The sequence below is a fragment of the Pteropus vampyrus genome, unplaced genomic scaffold (genome assembly GCF_000151845.1).
Source record: "Pteropus vampyrus isolate Shadow unplaced genomic scaffold, Pvam_2.0 Scaffold126, whole genome shotgun sequence".
NCBI classification, from domain to species: Eukaryota; Metazoa; Chordata; class Mammalia; order Chiroptera; family Pteropodidae; genus Pteropus; species Pteropus vampyrus.
The window spans coordinates 3,088,600-3,101,426 of record NW_011888907.1 but is presented as its reverse complement, the minus strand read 5'-3'; the positions used below and the strand labels follow the sequence as shown (position 1 = coordinate 3,101,426).

Genomic DNA, 12,827 nt, shown 5'->3' with positions numbered 1-12,827 from the left:
CTCTTAACAACTCCCTGAGCCTAGGAGATCGGAATACACCTTCCCTTCCAGCCCCACTCCCATACGCACAAGGAGAAGTGTGCCTCCCCAAAGGGCAACTGGTACAGGAAGTCCCGTGCAATGGGCCGGGTCCAGAGCCACAGGATGAATAGGGGGGACAGGAAGCTGGTGTGCAGGAGGAACCTGGGAGCAAGAGCACATCAGGGTGAGGCCTGAGCACCCACCATGTCCCCAGCCTCTCCCCTAGGCTCCCCAATCTCCCACCCACCTGACCCTCCACTTAACTGCAGCATGGGCTGGTCTTCTGACATGGTCAGTGCATCCCGGTGGGTCTGGGCCAGCCGCAGGCCTGGGAAGGTGAGGAAGGCACCCAGCATGGAGCCCAGGACTGCTAGCCCCACACGGATGGCCAGCTTGGCCAGAGGAAACCTGAGGAGAAGAGACAGATCAGGGTCCCCAAGGCCTGTCAGCACCTTGCTTGCAGGTCACAGCCTGCCCCTGCCCCCTCTCCCTTCCCAGGACTCACGCCCAGTCCCAGCCCTGTGTCTTCAGAATTGGCTCCAAGTTCTGGGTCATACTGGCCAGGCCTGGAGAAGACAGGGAGAAGGGTGGGGTAGAGTAGACTCCTGGGAGCTCAGAGCCTACTTAGCTCCCCTCCTAGATGTCCTCTGCTCCCCACGTAGGAACGTACTAGCGGCAGCCATGCCCTGTGCCAGGCATAAGGACCACTTTGTGCTCTGATCACATGAAGCTCTTTTCAAAGAATAGGAGAATGTTCTGGGCAGGCCTTTGATTGGACTGGAGGACAAGGTGGGGGGATGGGGGGCACTGAATCCGAGCTTACTGAATTACGCCAGGAGCTGGGGGCATGAAGTGTTCCTGCAGAAGAAAACTAAAGTCCTGAGACAAACCCTCAGGTCAGGCCTCCAGATTTTCCACAGAGAAAAGTAAACATGAACTCACAACCAAAATCACCAAACATACAAGGAAACACATCACTATAAAGGAGAGTCAGCATTAAAAAAAACCCCAAAATTTAGACCCTAGGGACTTCAGAAACTGGCATTATTATATGTGAAATGATTGAGGAAAATAAAAGCTAGAATCAGAATAGGTGACATGAGACTACCTCAGATGACCAGGTAGATTTGCAAAGGAACCAGTTAGGCTCTTCTAAAAGGAAAATACGATTATTGAAACGATAGGTTGTTAAACAGGATACCAAAAACAGCCAAGAAGGAATTCATGAATTGGATCTGAAGAAATCACTCAGATTCCAACTCAGAAAGACAAGAAGGTAAAGAATATGAAGACAGATGGGGAGAATGAAGGACAGGACATATTGCAGGAGAATGGTAGAGAAATCTGCAGAATGGATGCCAAAGTACATCAAACATAAATACAAAGAAATCCATACCTAGACACACTGGTGAAACTGCAGAATACCAAAAAGAAAGAGATCTCAAAGCAGCCAGGGAGTTAAGACAGATCATCCATAAAGGAAGGACAGTTAGGCTAGCAGCCAGTGTCAACAGTAGAAATAGAAAAGGAACAATAGAAAGTGAAAAAGATGGCAGAAATAAGGCCAAAGTTGTCTTGTAATCACAATAAAGGTAAACAGATTAAACTTCTGTTAAACAGCAGATTGTCAGCCTTAACTGAAGACACACCTCAACCCGAAGTCACAGGAAAGTTGAAAGAAAAGGAAGTTAAAAAGACATAAAAATACTAATAAAAATAAAACTGGAAAGGCTACATTAAAACCAGTCGAACTAGACTAAGATTGAAGTGTTATTAGAATCAGAAAGGGTCAGCACATCATGATAAAATGGCTGATTCACCAAGATGTAGCAGTTCTAAACTTGTAAACACCTTGTCAATTCGCCTCAAAATATATAAAGAAAACATTGACAGAACCTGGAGAAACAGAGACCTCCATCCCAGAGGGAGATTAACTCTTTAGTGACTCACAAAAAATCAGAAAAAGATGGAGATTTGAATTTATTGGATATACAGAGGCAGTGAATATATGTTCTTCAAGAACACATAGAATAGTCATAAAAACTGATCACATTTTAGACCATCAGGAAAATCTTGACAAATATTAAGGAATTTATTTCAAGTAGACCATCTTCTGTAACTACAATTCAATTAAGCTAGAAATAAGAATTTTTTTAAAGTTCCACATTTTAAGTTTTTTTAAAAGATTAAAAAATCACAATGGAAACTTAAAAATATCTAGAACTGCATGATAATGAAAGTACAAGTCAAAACTTAGAGGTATACAAGAGTGAGACTTAGAAAATAAGCCAACTAAGAAATTGGAAACAAGAAAAGGAAGTCTACCAGAGCACTGCTCTAAAATCCAGAGGTCCCGACCACACAAGAGGCGAAGGATTGGAAAGGATGAAAGAAAACCAAAACGTATCCGCAATTCACTAAAAACTGTTTAGCAAGGTTATTCCATGAAAAACGTGATCCCTACTCATAATACAAAAGTGAACTCCTAGGAGTTTAAGAGCTTGATAAAACTTGAAATATTGTACAAGAAAATATAAAATCTCTTTGTAATTAGGGAAAGGAAGGAAATTTCTCCAAGACAAACATCAACTAAAGTAACAAATTTCTGTTCATCCAAAGACACGAGAAGTAATGGCTGCAACAATGTTAAAAGGCTGAGCTAAAAAAAAGTGTGGTGCATGTGTGGTCAAATGAAGATGTAGTCAAATGACTCTATGTCAAGGGCATATGTGGTCATCAGAGTATTCTTCCAACTTGTCTGCAGCTTTGTGATTTTTCAAAATAAAATGTTTGCAGAAAAAAATTTTAAAGAAAAAAAAATACCACAGAGACAGGGAAGACATATCACAAATTGGGAATTTAAACAATTCCAAGATACATATTTTTTTTTTCACACTAAAGTTTCTAAAATTGGGATACCTATGATAGCATGCAATAATTTAACAGTATTTTTTCTTTTTTGGTGGTTCATGAAGTAATGTTGTGTCAGATTTGATAGGATGAAGTATGTGCCACACATGTAACAAAGGATTAGTTTTTACAATACATGAAGAAACCCTATAAATCAAGAAAAAAGACATACAGCCTAATAAAATCTTCACAACACTGACTTTAGCAATGATTTCTTGAATATGATGCCAAAGGCACAGGCAACAAAAGAAAAAGACAAACTAGACCTCATGAAAAAAAATTTTTTTTTTAATGTGCAATAAAAGATACTATCAGTAGAGTAAAAAGGCAACCCATAGAATGAGAGAAAATATTTGTAAATCATATATCTGGTAAGGGATTAATATCCAGAATATACACAGAACTCCTAAAATCCAACTACAAAAAAACAACCCAATTCAAAAATGAGCAAAGGAGTTGAACAGACATCTTTCTAAAGAAGACATCAAATGGCCAATAAGTATGAAATGTCCAGCATCACTAATCATTAGGGAAATGTGAGTCAAAACCACAATGAGACACCACCTCACACCCATTAGGATGGCTCCTATCAACAAAACAAAACAAAAATCAGAAAATAATAACTGTTGGTGAGGAGGTAAAGTTGGATGCCTGGTGTGTTGCTGGCGGGAATATAAAATGCTGCAGCCATTGTGAAAAACAATATGGTGGTCTCTCAAAAAATTAATTATAGGATTACCACATGGTCCAGCAATTCCACTTCTGGGCATATACCCAAAAGAATTAAAAGCAGAGTAGGGTCTCAAAGATATCTGTACACCCATGTTCGTGGCAACATTTTTCACAAGAACTAGACCATGGAAGCAATGTAAGTGTTCACTGATGGGTGAATAGATCAGCAAAATGTAGTTCATCCGTACAATGAATGGAATATTATTTAGCCTTAAAAAGGACAGTATGACACCTGCTACAACATGGATGAACCTTGAGCACACTATGCTCAGTGAAATAAACCAGTCACTAAAAGACAAATACTGTATGATCCCATTCATATGAGGTCCCTAGAGGAGTCAGATTCATAAAGACAAAGTAGTGGATGCTAGGGGAGAGGAATGGGAGTTAGTGTTTAACAGGGACAGTTTCAGTTTTGCAAAATGAGAAAGTTCTGTAGACTGTGGTGATGGCCGCACAACATTGTGAATGGACTTAACATCACTGACCTGTACAGTTAAAATGGTAAATTTTATGTGTATCATGCCACCATAAGACATTAAAAAAAAAAAAAAAAAAAAGACATACAGCCCAAAAGAAAAGTGGGCAACAATATGAACAAAGTTTTGTCAGAAGAGGAAATGCGAATCATGAATAAAAAGGAGAAGATGCTCAGCCTCCCCGGTAATCAGAAAAATGCACATTATGACCACAGAGGGCCACCTGAAACTAATACAAAATAATATTGAATGTCAAAAGAAAAATAAGACCACAGAAGATATCATTCTATACTGTTAGACTGGTGCCATGGATCTCGATTCATTTAAACTATACTGTCCCCTCGGGAGGTCAATATAGTCACCACCTGACTTTATAAGCAGGGAGGCCGAGCCCCTTCCCCACCTTGTGACCTCACCCATGCCCACCTTGCCTGGGACTCAGTGGGCAGCCTGAGCCCCAAGTCCATGCTCTGGACCCCAGAGCCACATGGCTGGTGGACATGCTGGGAGAACTGCCCTAAAAACGCTGAGGCACCGTCTCATAAAGGTGAACATGTACTCACAGTCCCCAAGTTTGTGCCCAAAAGAAATGTCTGCCCATGTGTACGAGGAAACATGTACAAGAATGTTCCCTGTAGTAACTGTGAAAAAGTTAAAATCTAGGAACCACCTAAACATCCATCACAGGAGAATGGGCAAACAAACAAGTGGAGTCTCACTTCATAAATGGTGACAAGAGATGAACTAAAGACACCCAGACCAACATGACCTAGTTTGGAAACGATATCAGAAAGACAGAAAAGCACAGCTGGAAGATGACACGTTACAAAGCTGAACAATGAATTCTTTAGGGACAGAAATGTGATGAAACTGGGGGTTTTTTTAAGGCAAAGAAATGATACACAAAGTTTGAGAAACTAGTTGGGGCTGGGAGTGGGGGGCAAGACAGTGGGCTAGGAAGGAGCGCCAGGGACACGCAGGAGTGCTGGGAATGTTCCCGTTCTTCTTGGGGAGGTGGGTTCATGGCTGTTTACGTTTTTATTTTGCTTTGTATATCAAATATTATATAATTTAAAAAATAGAAAAAGAGGGAGAATCAGTGAAGATAAAGCTCAAGGAAGCAACAGGGCCACGTGAGTCACAGTGAGGATTTTGGTCTTTATCTAAAAACCATTAGAGTCTGGTGTCCGGCAGAGAAGTGACGTGATCCAAATTATGTTTTTAAAAGACCAAAGAATAGAAAATGTCGAAAGAAAAATGAGAAAAAAAAAATTGCAACTCTTATCATATACAAAGGCTAATTTCCTTAATATATAAAGAGCTCCTACAAATCAATAAATGGGTCCACAACCCAGGAGAAAACTGGGCAAAAGAACAGAATTTTTCTGGAAGCAAAATAAAATTGCTCCTCAGCATATGAAAAAATGCACAACCTCATTTATATTCTCACCCATCAAATCACCCCAGATGAAAAAGTCTGAGGAAACACACTGGAGAGGGTGTGGGGAAACAGGCATGTTCGTATATCTTTTCTTGAAGGGCAATTTACAACATTATCAAATTACGAATGCACTTTGTTGCACAAGGCCACAGACACAAAGCTATTCCCATATAATACTGTTACAATACAACATGGTTTTGTGTGACAATTTAATAGCAAAAGAGTTAGACGCCCATAAATAGTGGCCTGGTTAAATAATCATACGACATCTATAAAATGAGATATCATGTAACTGTCACAAGAAATGGTATCATCGTATGTAGCATCAACGGACAACCTCCAATATTTATTGTTTTTAAGGGATAAAGGCAAGGTGTAGAGACATATAGACTACTGTTTTATGTAAATAAGGAAAAGTGGCACTTAGGATTCCTCTGGGGAGGACAACCAGTATGGAATGGTGATTTTCACTCTCAAGTCTCTTGTACTTTACGAATTTTGTACCATTTACTTATTTCTTCCCACAAATTAAAATAGGTAAATATCAAATCACTGTGGCTGCTAGGTAGAGGGCAGACTGGAGGGGAACAGAGGTGCCCATGTCTGTCAGAGATAGTGAGACCAAATGTCTTCTCATCCTCGAGGGAGGCTGAAACCCATGGAGACCATGGGGCCCAGGGAGTCCCCTCCTTTACCCACTATGTGCCGATAGAACAAGCCACTTAAACCCCACATTCACTGGCTTACACAAAGGAGTGACAGAGGTGTCTACCCCCTACCCCTGATTCAGGTACCTGGCTCCAGGCCCAGCTCAAGGATCTCTTCAGGCACCACCTGCACCAGCATGGCCAGGAGCAGGAAGAGGAAGGCGAAGGTGAGGCAGACAGAGCGCTCACCCCCGTCCTCGGCACTGAAGTACAGCCGGGTCACCGTCAGGAACACCTTGCTGGGGGCAGAGCTAAGGAGGTCTCCAGTGCCAGGGGTGCCCCTACCCATTCCACCAGTCCCACCCTAAGTCCAGAGCACAAACACCAGAGTTCAGGTTTGGGGTCCTAGGGAGCAGAAGAGTGACCGAGGAGAAGAGTGAACTCTGAACAAGCTGAGACACAAAGTGAGAATGCTGTTCACGCCTGTGTTAGCAGCATGGGGTCATGCACGTGGCAGGCCTGCCTAGCACAGGACTCCAGCTTGGCTCATCGCATGACCTGTGGCCAGTTAGAAATGGCCACAAAGCCAGTGTCTTCAGGAGGTCCTGCCTTCCCGACCCCCCTAGCCTCCTGGCTGCATTCACAGCACGTTCCTCTGAGAAGCGTCAGTTATAAAGGCTGGATCTCCCATCTGCCTTGAAGAGCCTTTTGGGAATAGTGTGGATCCTAAGATGGGCTTCTGATCTTCCCAAGAACACTCCACAAAGACATTTTCTCCTACTTGGGTCCCCAGGGGCACAGGTTCAGCTATGCTTTCTGTACAGCTTAATAAAAAAAATTGCAGAGGGACATCTTCCCAGCCTCTGCACCTGGGCTGGCCTGATGACTTGCTTTGACTGAAAGGATGGACAGGGATGAGATGGGCTGGCTTGGACAAGGCCTCAGGAGGCCTGCAGCACCCCATCTTCCTTGTCGGCTTTCCGTGGCTGCAATGAAGAAGTTTGGCCCAGTCTGCTGGAAGCAAGGGACTACTGGGAGCAGAGATGAGGCCACTCAGCTGGGCCTGGCCCACGAAAGCAAATGAAATAGCAACTGCTTTACTCCACTAAGTTTTGGGAGGTTTGTGGCACAACAGTCAATAACTAATTGCCAGTTTAGGGGGGACAGGTACCCTCAGTCAGGCTCCCACATGCCTCCCACCTGCCCCCCACCCACCCTCCCTGGAGCTGGAAGGATACATGGAGAAGGCGATGGTGACCAGACACCAGAACACGGCGATGTTGGTCTCCCTGGCCGGGCCCAGCATGTAGTAGTAGGCCTCTGTGAAAAGGTACACACCGCCCGCATACACAGCAAAGTCCACGAACCACTGGTACTCCAGAAAGAAGCGCAGGACTGCAGGACACACTGCTCAGCCTGGGGCCATCAGCTCAGGGCCTCCCCCACCCCGCCAGGGTGCAGGCCAAGTCAGGGGAGCTGGGGACCCAATGGGCTGTTACCAAGGGCATCCACAGCCGTGAGGGGGCAGGTCTCCAGCTGGAAAGGGGCATCTCGGGGCACACACAAAGGCTTCTCTTCACTATAGCCATTGGCCCACCTGGCGGGGGTGTAGGGGAAGTCAGAGCTGCATCCTCCATTCTCCCCTCCCCTTTCCAGCCCACCTCTCCCCTAGTGTGCCCCCCTCAGAGTACAGGAGCTGGCCTGGGAGGTGCCTTCTCTCCCAGCTTGAGTATCCTCTGCACACCATGGTGCAGGCCCCACCCGCTCATGTGGCAGACCCACAGGAAACTTCCAATAAGCATTCCATGCCCACTGGAGGCAGCCCATGCATGACAGTGATCATCATTCAGCTTGGGGTGTGCCCGACTCTCCTCTGTGCCCAGAATGGTGCCAGAGAGTGGGCGGGGCAGACCCTGTGCCCACACAGCTTCCTCCAAGGCTGGAGGCTCACTCACCGCTCCCTCCTGCCTCTGGGCCTCTGCTTCCCCGCCAGGGCCCGAAGCTCTTCCTCAGAAGGGTGTTTGTATCGGAAGAGACTGAGGGCAAAGACAGGAAGTCAGGAAAACCGGGCATGGGGGAGTGGGGGCAAAGTAGTGAGCCCCAAAAGCCAAGACTAGAGTTATAGGGAGCGCTGGGCCCTGGAACACCTGGTGACAGGAGGGGCAGGGACCATGGAAAGCCAGGGGGCATCCTGGGAGGTGGGCGGGGGTCCTGGACACCCCTGAATCTGCTGGCTGACTCTCCTAGCAGAGTAGGCATGCACATCGTCCTGGGTAGGGAGTGTATGTTTACCACCGGATCTCAGAAAGGGTCTGAGACCCAAACAGGGACAAAAAGCAAGAGTAGGGTGGAAGCGGGGCTGGAGTGGGGGAAGCAGCCGCGCTTCTGGATGTGGAGATGGTCTCCTGTGTGTACATCTGTCAGAACTGATCCACTGTGTGCTTCCAGCATATGCAGTTTACTATACAACTCAAGACAGTTGTTTAAAAAAACATGTGCAGGATATGAGGCGAGGCTAGGGGTGGCACCAGAGAGGGCGGGGCTCCTCCCGAAGGTGTGCAGCTCACCTGCCATTGCAGAGCAGCCAGCGCGCAAAGGAGCAGTGCGGTGCCAGCCTGTGCATGAGGGTGGCAGTGAGCAGAGTCACCACCAGCTGCACTCCAAGGACCGCCTGGAGGAGGGGACATGACGGGTAGTGCCTGTCAGAGGGTCACAAGTTCACTCTTTCCAAACGCTATTTATAGAGACCCAGGGCCAGGTGGGGGAGGGTAGCCTCCCTGTCCCCAGCTGCATCTTGGAGGACTGGGGTGAGCTCAGACCCAACCCTGGGAGCCCCTGCTGAGCACGGAACCCCCACCTCGCTGGGGCGTGGGAGGTGGAGAACACATGCTGGAGCAGAATGGGTTTACTTCCAGTTTCTGCCATGGATATCAGCTATTAATCTCCCCAAGCCTTGATTTCCTCATCTGGAAATAGGGTGCTTCATATTTTGTTTCATGTACCTTCACGACTTCCCTCCAGACCTACAATGATCCCGGTACACCCAGTAAAAGCGGCTCCTCTCCCACTGCGGTCCCAGCCTTGCACCAACTGTCTTAGGACAATTTCTAGCTTAAATGGTTCACCCTGGCGATTCTCTCTTAAATTATCCCCAGGGGCTCCATCACCCTCTTTTCCTCATCTTCCCTTTGTCATCAGCCTCCTCGGTGGGCCACTACCTGTTTCAGAATAAAGACTTAGACATTTGAGTGGGATAATTTTTTTTCATTAGGGTTTTTCTCACCAAGTTCTACATAACGGCAATAATTCATAACACGCTTTCACATATTTTAAAACGTTTTAAGAGAAATGTTTTTGGTAATCGGTCTGAAGCTGAAGCTGTTTGAATGTAGTAAATACAAATTTGCTATCAGTAATTATGTAATTATGTAAAATTATGTGCTCAGGAGAGCTGTCTACTAGTATTATGGTATAATTAACAACTAAAATGAAAGATTAATACTATTAAAATTATCCTTTAATCAGGTAAAAATAAGCTAACTTGAAAAGGAAAAGCTCTAGTGGGATGGATTTCAGGTCTAGCACTGTAATTTGGAATGACTGCTGAGAAATCCATCATTAAAATAACCGACTCAGAATATCCTCTACACCTGTGACTTGTAAACCGAGACCAGAAGTATTTTTTCAGTAATGAGACTGAGGTGTCATCTTTCTGATCTCTAAATCTCACTAATCTCCTAATCTCACTGCTCAATCTCACCTGACCAAGTACAGACTGGCCAGTGGGCACTAATGACCATGGCATTGTCAAGGTCAGTGGGCACCCCAAAACCTGTGGGCCAGGCCTCTCCTGGCTTGTCCTTCCTCCTAAGACCCCTTTTCCTGTTGGGCGGGGGTGGAGGGAGTGCCTCCCACCATCTCTTACCAGCACCATCCAAACTTCAGAGCTCTTCAAACCTCAGAGCCTCAGGGCGCCCCCACCTGCTTTTCTCCTCCCTCTGCGGCCTCTCTCCTGTGACTGCATCCCCTGCCCGGGCTGACCAGGCCCAGCATGACCCTAACACAGCAGCACCTCCAGCTGGACCTCTCTGCCAAGCTTGCAGACCCGTGCCTCCCCAGGCCCTACCCAGGAGCCCAGCACCCTCCCATCACTGTGGGCGACACACAACTCTGCTCCTCCGGGTGGTTCCAGACCCTTCCCAGTCTCATAGTCAACCTACAACTCCTCTCCACAGCTTGCAAGGCCGGGCAGGCCGAGCTCAACCACCCCACCTCACTTCCCAGCTCTCTCCCCGGCCCTCCCTGCGTCCAACCACTCGAGTATCAGAGGTCCTCCCAGACCTCCAGGCTCTCCATCGCTGACCCTATCACCCTCAGCCACCTCCCAGGGAAGGGGCCCGCGGTTCGAACCGCGGTCCCGGCACCTAGGACAAAAAGGACGGACAGAGGGCTGGGAAGATGTTTCATCCATCTAAAGCTTCCGAGGTCTGTCCAGGGTAATTTCTCACGTCCCGCCCCCAGCAGCATCCGGTCTCGGGGTCCACGCTTTGCTGGTCTCCATAGATCTTCAAGAGCTTCCTATCCGCCTGCTCCTTCCCCTGCTCAGGGCCTTTCCCTGGATCTTTCCTCCATCCCATTCCGAGAGCCCTCCCCCTCACCACCCACAGCGTCCTGCACCCAGCCTCGAACGACGCCCACTTTCAAGCACCCACTCCAGCAATGCTCTCACTTTAGGCCCACCTCCAACATTCGTGCTCGGGGACACCCCTACCCCCGCCCCGGCAGGGTCAGGTCGCCTTCTCGGCCCCTCGAGCCTCTGTCTCTCCCTCTGCCCAGTCCGAACCTGGGGACTGGGGGTCTCCACCCCTGCCGCGCACCAGCCTGGCCCAAGCTAAGTCTGAAGAACAAACTCAGTGGTTTGAACACGGAGCCGCGTGAGATCTGAGGATTCCAACTGTGCTGTCTGTCTCCACTTCTGGGACCCCTGCCCGCCCCGAGGCCACCAGATCCCCTCAGCCTGGTCCCCTCCTCTCAGGGCTCTCCCTGGCCCTTCCGCACACCCGGCTACCCGCAGGGACCCTCGAGGGACCCGTCGGCGCGACCCTCACGCTTCTGCAGTGCCCAGAGTGGGCCTCAGCGGGATCCCAAACCGCCCTCGCGGGGCCCGGAACGTGTACGGATCCCCAGTCCCGTGGGCGGCACCACAATCCCTCGGCGGGACCCCAGGTCCTTAGAAGGTAGGACCCCCAGAACGCTCAGGGGCTTCCATTCATCTTGGCACGACCCACGACCCCCTCATAGGTCCCGCAGAGAGAAGCTGACTCCAGAGAGGAACACAAGGCCCTCTGCACGACCCAAGTCTCTCAGAGTCCCCAATCTCCACAAAGGGACCCCCCAACCCTTCGGTGTCTTCTTGGACCCCCTCGGCGGGACCCTGGGCACCTCGGCACCCCATGCTTCCAGATGCCTGCTTACCATGTCGCCCGTGGGAGCTCGGTGCGCGGACCCGGGCTCAGGACACTTTATGGAAACTCGACCAATCAGAGCCCGACTCTGGTCTGACAAGCAGCTTGTGCAACCAATCATCAGGCTTAAATCTGGGGCCCATCCCGAGGTACTAGGGGACGCTCGCGTTGCATGCCGGAAGTTGTAGTTCGAAGACGCCCGACTTGTTCATACCGCGATTGAATCCAGACTTCATTAGGGACAACTGTGTGGCCGCCCTCTCTGAGGTTCAGTCTCCTCACCTGCACTTATCTTACATACATTCATTCATCTACGCACTGTCTTCCGCGTGACAGTTCTGAGCGTGGAACTCCCCTGATCAAGAACATTCAACGGCTCCCACTGACTATAGACTCCCAAGTGCTCAGACTGAATTCAGACTCCTTTGCCTGACTTCTTCAATCTGCTTCCAGCACTATCGTGCACACTATAGCACAGCTTGCATCAGCCATTCTATCTCATACCTCCAGGCCTCTGTAAATGCTGTGCTCCATCTTGAATGCCTCCTTTCTCAATCTTTTTCACGTGGCAAGAGCCTTATTCATCTCTATCGGCCATGATTCTGGTTGTGAGCCACACACACACACACACACACACACACACACACACACACACACACACACACAATCCAACTCAAATGGGCTCTAGTAAAAAAGGGAAATTTTTGGCTCATGTAACAGAAAAGTAAATCAATTTCAGGCATGGCTGAATCAAAGACCGAGTGTTGGCATCATGAATCTGATGTTTTCTGTTTCTAGGCTAAAGATAAGAGCTTCTAGCATAAGTGCCTAAGCTTTGCAATCTGTGTTTCTATGGATATTTGTCTTCGTGAGTGTGGACATATATATGGTTGTGATAAAGTCTGAGGGTATTTGTGTGGGTGAGTACCTGTACAGTTGATTGCCTCATCCCTGTGGGTGATTTTGTCTTTGCGATCACATGTGATTGTCACTTTGCAGTGGATTTGCTGTTTGTGACTTTGGTCCTCTGGACTCAGAATGTCCCATTGAAAGAGGATGAATGACAGTGGCAGTAAGGATCACTGGGATTTCCCATGAACTACATGGGGGTCATGACCTCAGGGTTAGGGCA

The 12,827-nt window shown here is 47.9% G+C and overlaps 1 protein-coding gene across 3 annotated transcripts in view; it reads right to left on the bottom strand.

Moving 5' to 3' along the window:
- Window positions 1-11,776, bottom strand: part of TMEM161A (transmembrane protein 161A) — a 13,739-nt gene extending 1,963 nt beyond the window's left edge. Inside the window, exons 1-9 of one of the 3 annotated variants that reach the window (XM_023534534.1) lie at window positions 11,706-11,776; window positions 8,798-8,901; window positions 8,186-8,266; window positions 7,730-7,827; window positions 7,469-7,625; window positions 6,378-6,529; window positions 527-587; window positions 286-429; window positions 70-183 (exon numbers count right to left, since the gene is read on the bottom strand). In XM_023534534.1, coding sequence (XP_023390302.1) covers window positions 70-183; window positions 286-429; window positions 527-587; window positions 6,378-6,529; window positions 7,469-7,625; window positions 7,730-7,827; window positions 8,186-8,266; window positions 8,798-8,901; window positions 11,706-11,708 — 914 coding nt within the window. In that variant the 5' untranslated portion in view covers window positions 11,709-11,776. The remainder of the gene's footprint in view (window positions 1-69; window positions 184-285; window positions 430-526; window positions 588-6,377; window positions 6,530-7,468; window positions 7,626-7,729; window positions 7,828-8,185; window positions 8,267-8,797; window positions 8,902-11,705) is intronic. The other 2 variants (XM_023534535.1, XM_023534536.1) reach the window with 2 other exon arrangements.
- Window positions 11,777-12,827: the final 1,051 nt, after the last annotated feature.